Source organism: Vitis riparia, chromosome 1 (genome assembly GCF_004353265.1).
Source record: "Vitis riparia cultivar Riparia Gloire de Montpellier isolate 1030 chromosome 1, EGFV_Vit.rip_1.0, whole genome shotgun sequence".
In the NCBI taxonomy this organism is placed as follows: domain Eukaryota; kingdom Viridiplantae; phylum Streptophyta; class Magnoliopsida; order Vitales; family Vitaceae; genus Vitis; species Vitis riparia.
Window position 1 is genome coordinate 9,887,495 of NC_048431.1, and position 9,933 is coordinate 9,897,427.

At 36.9% G+C, this 9,933-nt stretch overlaps 1 protein-coding gene and 1 pseudogene across 1 annotated transcript; one reads left to right on the forward strand and one right to left on the reverse strand.

Annotated features, from left to right (window-relative positions):
- The first annotated feature begins 1,183 nt into the window (after positions 1–1,183).
- LOC117915694 (probable xyloglucan endotransglucosylase/hydrolase protein 33) lies at positions 1,184–3,041 on the forward strand. Its single transcript, XM_034831329.1, has 4 exons — positions 1,184–1,413; positions 1,497–1,597; positions 1,688–1,896; positions 2,001–3,041. The coding sequence occupies exons 1-4, from the start codon at positions 1,185–1,187 to the stop codon at positions 2,401–2,403; spliced, it is 942 nt and encodes a 313-aa protein (XP_034687220.1). The 5' UTR covers position 1,184; the 3' UTR covers positions 2,404–3,041.
- Positions 3,042–3,058: 17 nt separating this feature from the next.
- Positions 3,059–7,715, reverse strand: LOC117920061 (annotated as a pseudogene).
- Positions 7,716–9,933: the final 2,218 nt, after the last annotated feature.

Consider the following 9,933-nt stretch of genomic DNA (forward strand, 5'->3'; position numbering starts at 1 on the left):
AAAGTATTTTTAAAAGGATCACTTATCATTATTAGTGAACTTTTAATATTATAAATAATTAAAAAAAATTTTAAAAGTGTTTTCTAAATTTTTTTTCATAGACTTTTAAAGTGAAAAGTGTTTTTCAAAAACACCCTCAAATGGGCTCTTACTTTACTTTATAAAAGCATCCTAAAAGAGGCCTGGAGCAAATAAACGTATTAATAACGATAAAGAAAGGGTCATGACCATTTCTGCAGATTCACAAACAAGTTGGGTTCTGAATGGGCCAGTGGTTTTGGAATAGAGTTAAGTCAGTTAACCAAGTGGATTCCAGGGGGGGTTTTGTCTTAGCTTGACGTGGGTCTGTCTTTGGGGTTTGGACGATGGAGCATATAAAACTTTCACGGGTACTAGCTTGAGACAATTGGTATCTAAAGTACTACTCCTCTCAGGTAAATTATGGTTCGCCATCAGTCACACTCGCTTTTTTTTACGTGCAGTGCATTGTGAATTATATTGCTTTCTCAAGTCACACCAAACATCCCTTTGAAACCAGCTAAAACCATCCTGGAAGCCACTTGGTTAACTCTATTCCAAAATTATATTCCCATTCAGCTTGACTTGTTTGTGATTCTGCAGAAATGGTGATGCCCCTTTCGTTATCGTTATCAATAGGTTGATGGGCAGTGGTCAATTTTTGCTTATCAACAGGTTATGTGTGGAAGACGATGTTCGAACTCGCACGAAAACTCAAACATCAGCCATGGCCTCCACCGGCTTTACTAGAAAACCAGCTGGCCTGGCTCTTGGACCTGGTGAGTATACTACCTTGGCCTAACTTCACTGACCTTCAATGTATATCCCAGTCTTTGTTAAGCCAATCATAATAAATGGTCCAGGGAGAATGTAGAAATAGGACATTCACAGACACTTTGCAGGTATGAGAACCCATCAGTATTAACTTGTATGTCCATTTCTGGGCCCTCCTCCTAAAGGCGAGTCAACAGACACCCCAAACTCATCCCCACATGGTTCCTCACTCGTTTGTCTTTTTGACCAATAATATTAATGTACCTAACAATTACTAGGAAACCACTGCCAGCTTGTAACAACTAAGCAAGATTAGGGACTTTGATCTCTAAGTTGGATATATAAATAATTACCCATGTCTTCTTGTCATGAACTCATCTGTCTTATGAAGTATGGCTCTTCTGCAACAGAAGTTACTCGCTTCATTGCTTGTAATCTTCGGCATTAGTGCTGCTGTTTCTGCCGGCAATGGGCATGATGCAGCTCCAAACGTCACAAGATTGACGGACCTGTTTGGTCATCTCACTTTCAATCATGGCTTTACTGAATTTTTTGGAGGCTCAAATATACAGCCCATCAATAATGGCTCCTATGCCAATCTTATTCTCAATAAATCCTCCGGTCAGGCCCTTTACAGTTATATGGATGAGGTTATATTTTCTCAAGATTGATTATGCTGAAGTCTTTTTTGGGTTGTTTTACAGGAAGTGGATTGGTGTCACAGAGCAAGTATTACTATGGATTCTTCAGTGCTGCAATAAAGCTGCCCTCTGGTTACACCTCTGGAGTTGTGGTAGCCTTTTATGTAAGCTCTCTTCCTTCCAGATAGAGCACATATACAAAAATGCATGTTCAAGTTTATCTACATGTAGAGTGACAGGATACACAAATTCAGATGTCTAATGCAGATCTTTTCCCTCACAACCATGATGAGATCGACATTGAATTGCTCGGTCATGAGAAGAGAAAAGACTGGGTGCTGCAGACAAATATGTATGGCAATGGCAGTGTGAGCACTGGAAGAGAAGAGAAATTTCGACTATGGTTCGACCCAACTGAGCAGTACCATCATTACAGCTTCATCTGGAATAGACATCATATAGTGTAAGACTACCAAACTTAATTTAATAAATATGTAGCTCAGGCATGATTTAACTTAATTATCCATCTTCATTGGCTTATTCTGACATCCATGGAAAAATTTGCAGGTTTCTGGTAGACAATATACCAGTAAGAGAGATTCTTTACAATGATGCCATTTCCTCTGTTTACCCATCAAAGCCCATGTCGGTTTATGCAACAATATGGGATGGATCAGAGTGGGCAACTCATGGAGGAAAATACCCGGTTGACTATAAGTATGCCCCATTTGTGGCTTCATTTGGAGAAATGGAAATGGATGGCTGCACATTCGATCCAAAAAAGAAAGGTGTTTCATGTTCTAAAGGCAGTGTTTCAAGCAGGGACCCGGTTGATGGAGAAGAGTTTGCTAAGCTATCAGAGCAACAGAGAATGGGGATGGAGTGGGCAAGAAAGAAGCTCATGTTCTACTCATACTGCAAAGATTCTTCAAGATTTAAAGTCCTCCCACCTGAGTGCAAAGCAAAATGATTAATTATAAGTGTTTCTTTTTATTATCTACTATTTTTTATTTTTTCCACACAGGATTAAACCAAACACATCACAAAAAACCTACTCAAAGAGGTAATGCATCCAAGGGTTTGTTTATATAAAGATTTTATATAAAGAGAAGACTATTTGTTGGACTGTCTGGATCAAGTATCTGAATCAAGTGAGCCGCATCTCAGATGAGAAAGCATATCTACAGAGGGTCTCTTTTTTGGATATAAATTAAGAAAATTATGGGTATTTCACATGGTAGCTGGCAAAATGCAATGACAGAAGAAGCATATTGAGACAAGCCTCACATGACCTGCATAGCAGTCCTTCAAGTGGTTAACAAAATTATGGGCATTTGCCTCCCAATTCACCCCCTAATTAAAAGACAGCTATAGTCGGTGACAGAAACTGCTCAAGTTGACTTCAGACAGACCTACCCAGTTGGTTGGTAATACAAATAAATGGAAATTGATGCTTCTGTCTATTGGATTCTCCAAATTGCTTCTCTGGTAACATAATTTAATGCTTTGTTCAATAATTTTCTAGTTAATTCCCAGACCTTGTTTATTACTGCCCTGTAAATGTTGAATAATTAAGAACATTTATGCGTAGTATCTTTGTCAAAGGTTTATCTGTGCTTAAGAAAAGTGGCAATTTTTTATTCAGATCGAGCATGGAGAGCACAATTATGCAATCAATACTTAACAAAAGGAACATATCCCATGTTGTAGTCCATCACAAGAGGAAGAAAATTCATCATCATTATCAATCTGGGGTTCTTTTTATTTCTGACAACGCCGGGGTAAAAACAGAGAAGAGGGAACAAATTTACAACCATGCTGGGTTCTTCAAGGGAGAAACAACAGCCTTCACTTGCAAGTAGTTTTGAAGACAATAAATTCCCTTCTCCCTGCCATTCCCGCTCATCTTATATCCACCAAAAGGAATAGCAGCATCAAAGACATCAAAGCAATTAATCCACACCGTCCCAACTCTTAATGCCCGTGTCAAGGTGTTGGCAGTGTCTATGTTCTGGGTAAAGACTCCTGCAGCCAGTCCACAGTTAGAGGCATTTGCCCTTCTTATCACCTCATCAAGGTCCCTGCGGTTAATCAGATCATTAGTGCTATACGAGGACAGAACCCTCTGATAAGGAAATTTTATAGAGATGGCCTGTTACTCACTTGAACTTCAGGATGGACTGCACTGGTCCAAAGATCTCATCCTGTGCTTTCAACATGTCATCCTGATATTACAATGATGTTAGTTATTCATATCCTAAACTTCTGGCTGAAATAATTAGCAGAAGAGAGGGCAAAGAAGATACACCTGAACATTGGAGAAAATAGTGGGCTTAATAAAGTAGCCCCCAGTGCCAAATCTCTCACCTCCAGTTTCAAGTGTAGCTCCATTCTCAACACCAGATCTTATGTGTCTCACGATCTTCTCAAATTGCTCTGAATCAATCTGATTTATAGTAGGGCCAACATCAGAATATCCCAAAATCATAGCTAATTGATGTATTTTATGAAAGTTGACAGTGCGTAATTGTTTTGTCTCTGCATTCCACAATTTAGTTCATTGCATTTTACTTTATTTTTCTTTACTGGATTTCCAAAGCTACATGTGAAATGATGTTACATTTTTCAAGGTTCAGAAGCAAATATTAACCATGAAAAATTAATTGGCAAGAGGGTGTTGCATCATGCAAGAAATCTGCGTGACATACCTGTGGGCCTTGCTCAGTGCCTGCCTTGAATGGATCACCAACAACGCGTTTCAAAGCTCGTGCTTTAGCCTTCTCTACAAATTCATCATATATACGTTCATGTACGTAAATAAGAAAACCTGCACAAGAGCATTGCCCCTGCAGATTGCACCGAACTTGTCAATCAATAAATTCTATGTGCTATGAAATCCTTACAAGGGATTTCTTAGATGTACCTGATTAAAGAACAGAGAAAAATGTGCCAGCTCCACAGCCTCATCTACATTAGCATCCTCACACACGATGAAAAGGGATTTGCCCCCAAGGTCTAGAGTCACTGGCTTAAGATTGCTTTTTGCAGCCAACTGAATTACAATTTTCCCAGTTTCAGTTGATCCAGTGAAAGCAAGCTGCAAAAAGAAGTACAAGTAGTTCTTGGGATTACAATGTGATCAGGAAAATAATATACTTGCGTCCAGGACTATTCATGGCTCCATATTTAATTGAAATACATGCTGCCAAAGATGTCTCAAAGTGGAAGAGCACAAAATCTAGGGCCATCCATCACAAATTCAAAGATCTCAAAATCTAAATGCAGAAAGGGCAGATAGTCTGTGTTTGGAAATGCCACCCTCTAGATCCAGAGAAGGCAAGTCCATGAAGAATTGACATTGAAACATTTGAGGTGTTGGTTACCTTATTGACATCCATATGACTGGCACAGGCAGCACCAGCAGTTGGACCATAACCAGAAACCACATTTAGAACACCTGGTGGAAGTCCAGCCTGTCACAAGGATTATCTACTTAGTGTGAAAGATGAAAACAGACAAATATGCATATGCAGCACAAATTCAATAGGACTTGAGAAGAACTTGTCATCACTGTAGTAATGTTGATTGTAAGAAACTTCAGCATCAACAAACATTCTGGAGTCATATCTTGGAACCCCAACTATGGAAAATAAGTTTCCTTCTTTAATCCAGAAAAGTATAGGCTAGATATTCCTTACCATAAAGAAAAGGGGAAAAAAATACTCGAGGAGAAAAAGAAAAAGCACATGGCCTCTCTAATAAAATCTTGCATTGAATACAAATAAGAGCATATATCATAAATATGCATGTATTAAAACAGGGCTAAGGGTCATCATTTTGACAGAGTCATGCCTGACCTGAACATCCTTTCAAGTATTTCAAAATAATTAGGGTGTGTATTTCACATGGTGAATCATTGCAAAGAGAAAATAAATGATTGCCAAATACTAGTGGAGGATATGCCTCTAAATAGAGCTTCACACGAGTTAAAGGGATTAGTGTTAAGGTGTCACAGAAATTTACTCAATGCAATCAACCTCAAGGGAAAGCACAAAGCAAACTCAGTGAAAACCAGACCTCATTATGGAGAAAGGGAAAAAGAGGGAAAGGTGGATATAAGTTTAACTGATGTACTACCTCATGGAATAACTCTGATACATGGAGCGCAGACAATGGTGTCTGTTCTGCAGTCTTTAGAATAACAGTGTTCCCACATGCTAATGCAGGCCCGACCTTCCAAGCGTACATGAGAAGTGGGAAATTCCAGGGAATGATCTACCCCGCAACACCAATTGGCTCATGCAATGTTTGTACATGGTGCAGTCTGTCAGCAGGAATTGTGAGACCATGAATTTTATCTGCCCAACCTGAGGAATTTGTATACAGAAAACTTTTCCAAGTTTCAAGAAAGTAGGCAGAATATAAAGGACAGTTGAAGCATATATATTGTATGTTTTTGCATTCCACCTACCATCATAGTATCGAACTTTGTACTTCAACTTTGGCAGCCTGTTCATATGGCTTCCCATTATCCCAAGTCTCAAGTGCTGCAATTTGATCGTTGTGATCTTCAAGCAAATCAGCAAAACGCCACATTACCCGAGATCTCTCCTTGCCAAATCTCTCACCTCCACTTTCAACACCGGACCTTATGTATCTCATGATCTTCTCAAACTGCTTTGAATCAATCTGATTTGAAGTACACCACATCACCATCACTATAATTATGCCCAAAATCCCAGTGAGACCATAGTTGAATAGCCAGACATGAACTACTTTGTAAGAGTATTTCGTGGGAAATTTACCTGGGGTCCTTGCTCAATACCTGCCTTGAATGGATCACCAACAGTACGTCTTAAAGCACGTGCTTTTGCCTTCTCTACAAACTCGTCATATACACTTTCATGTGCAAATGTGCGAGAGCCAGAAGCACAGCATTGCCTCTGCACATTGCAACATATCGATCAATCAATTAATGAATTCTAAGTCGTATGTTCCAGCAAAAGGATTCCTTGGATGTACCTGATTAAAGAATAAAGCACAGTGGGCCATCTCAACAGCCTCATCCACATTAGCATCCTCACACACAATGAAAGGGGATTTGCCTCCAAGCTCTTAAGTCACTGGCTTGAGATTGCTCATTGCAGCCGATTGAAGTATAGCTTCTCCGGTCTTAGTTGATCCAGTGAAAGCAACCTGCAAAATGAGTACATGTTTTTATTTCCTCAATTTATGGACAAGTTTAACTGATTCATGGACGAGTTTGTATTTAAAATGGTATTGGATATCAAACTTGGCAGGGAAAGGGCCGCCTCCAACTCGGCCAAGTCATACTGGACTCAGTCAATACTTCAAACCTTGATAAAAGCTGTTGAAATAATTTATATGTTCAATTCCCACAATGTGCATTAGGAAGATTAGTCCCCTGATGCTCTAAACCTGAGCTTCAGTGACCAAGACCCTAATCCCAATTCCCAACTCCCCCCGCCCAACAGAACAAGGAAAGCCAATGTCCTTGTGTTCAAGTGCTCTTTGGAAATGAACAAGTTCAACCCTTTGTCCAAGTGAAGTAACAGGTCAAAAATAACTAGAGAAAGACAAAAGCAGAAACCAGACTGGTCCATCCATCAACAATACTAAAATATAAGTAACTATGAATATAGAAGAGTTAAACCTTGTTTTGTATCACTGACAGTATTTCTATCTTTGTCTAGTTTCAGAAATTCTAGTGTGTGAAGGATTGAAATGGAGATAATTAAGGTCAAAGTAACCTTGTCCACGTCCATATGGCTAGCAAGTGCTGCACCAGCAGTGGGACCAAAATCCAGAAACCACATTTAGAGCACCTGGAGCAAGCCCAGCCTGCCACAAAGATCATCTACTCACTATATATGGAAGATGAAGATAGCTAAATATAGTTTAATAAGAGATTTCAGCATCAATAAACAAGGCTAAAGTTTAATAAATGTAGTACCTCGTGAAATAACTTGGACACGTATAGAGCAGACAATGGTGTCTGCTCTGCTGTCTTTAGAACCACAGTGTTACCACATGCTAATGCAGGTCCAATCTTCCAAGCATACATGAGAAGTAGGAAATTCCAGGGAATGATCTGTCCAACAACGCCAATGCCTTCATGCAAGGTTTGTACTTAGTGTGGTCCTTCAGCAGGTACTGTGAGACCACGAATCTTATCTGTCCAACCTGAGGAATTTTTACGTACGAAAGTTTCTCCTAATGATCATTATATATTAGGGGAGTATTTCATCCCTTTTTACCCATTTGTCCTCTCTCGTGCTTTCTTTTATTTTATTTTTTTTTGAAAGGAGTAACATATTTTTGACATAAATGCTCTTAACTATTTCAAGTATTTACACAATATTTTAAAAGAAAAATAGACTTAAAACCTAATATAAACTCAAATTAATATGATTTGGGTTCAAAACAAACACAAATTTACAACTAGGTTTAGGACTAAAAAAAGGTTAATAAATTGGGTTAAAACCGATCCACAAAAACCAAACCAAACCACCCTCAAAAGGCTTGGTTTGGTTTAGTTTTTTCAATCTAAATTTGATTGGTTTGGTTTTTATCATATATAAAATTGACTATATCAGTTTAGTTCATTTTTTTATCTAGAAACCAACCGTCCTTATCTACACCCCAGCTAAAAGGTGCAATTTTTAATAACTTAGTTCATTTCTCTCAAAAAAATTGTGGCTAATAATGAACTAAATGGAGTTTTATTCATTAATTTCTTTTATTCTATTTTATCTTTCTATTTTTATCAAAAAAAATTATAACTAAATATTTTTTAAGGAATATATAAAAATAAAATCAATATTGAGTAAAAATTGCAACAAAATGTAAAAAATATTATATAGAATAAATGGTTTATATTAAATAAAAACAATATATCTCTTAATTTATCACATTATCATTTTTATTTCTTTATCAAAAACATTTATAGAAAAAATAATCGAGATTTTAGCTATTTCATTAACTCTTTAATGAAAAAATAGTTCTTTCAAATAAATTGAGTATAGTTTAATTGAAATTCTAATTTTATCATATCAAATTATTAAGAATTGATTTTTAACATAAATTAATTAAAAAATGGAGTTTGATTTAATATACTTATCAAATACCAAATAAAACAATTTTTTTTTTTTTACAATTCTAAATTTTTAAATAAAGAAACTAATAATAATAAAATTTATTTAGAAGAATATATATTTTAGTATAAGATTATTTAATAATCAAAATTATTTAAAAAGAAGAAGAATAAATATGAAATAAAATTTTTAAATTTATTGACTATGTTTCTCATAAGTGACTAATCAAATCCTTTTTATTAAAGAAATTTGGTAATTTTTGGATGGTATTTAGTCAAAACTTTTAGAATTGATGTTATCTAACACACTTAGAAAATAGAAATATTTGGTTAAAAGATTCAAAATACTCTTAAAATTAGAAAAATGGCCTCCTTTTGATATTCTTTAAAAAAAATGATGGGATAACCAATTAAAAGGGATAAAATTCCCTTAATATTGCAAAACTAACCCCCCACTTATTTAAGTCTCAAAAATGACCCAACTCGGACAAAAATACCCCTTAGCTATCTTTTCAGCCCATTTTCCCTCCAACTCTAATTTTCCCCTATGTTGCATCCCTTCCTTACTGATTCATGCCTAATTGGTGTCTCAGCTGATTTGTGTCCAGCTGGTGCTCCTTGATTGAGGGATTAATCAACAAAATTTATAACCTATTACACCATATACTAGGGTAGCAAAGACAAAGCTACTATAGCATAGTGGCTCTAGGATCGTTCACTGGGATGGGTTTTCACTTCACAAATGATATCAATTCAAAGCTGAATTGGTGTCTTTTCATTTCAAGGTTAGCTTTAAAAGAAAACATAAAGACGTTTGAATGAAAAAGGAAAGGTTTTAAGCTAACCAAAAGTAGTAACTAATTTTACTTATAAAGAAAAGTGTTTCTTGGAGTTTAGATCACTAGGCTCAGATTCCTCATACAAAAAGGGAGTTCCGGTCACTTGTTTCTTTTCCTCGCATTAGAGAATTAACATATAGTTCCTTCTCCAACCGGTATTGTACAGATGCTTCCCATTACTGGGTTCAAACACTAAATCCCTCTCACTGATGCACCTTGCAATGGCTCATACCTCTCACCTAGCACTTGCCATTCAAGGTGATCTTTAACTTTGGACTTCCCGTCAAAAGCTCGCAAGAGATAACTAATGGATGTCTCCTAAGAGTCCAAAAGCTTACCAAGTGTTGGCTATTCTAGAAAATCCTACCTTCAAGTCACCTACCAGAGGCTCGCAAGGGGTAAACTAGTGCATCTCCATGGATGGAGATCACTTGCCTTACCAAGTGTTGGCCCAGGTGACTCCAAGGTGTTTTAAGTTAACTAAAAACATTAGAAACCATTCACGGGACACACTTACTCTTCATTAACAACTAAAACAACAAAACTT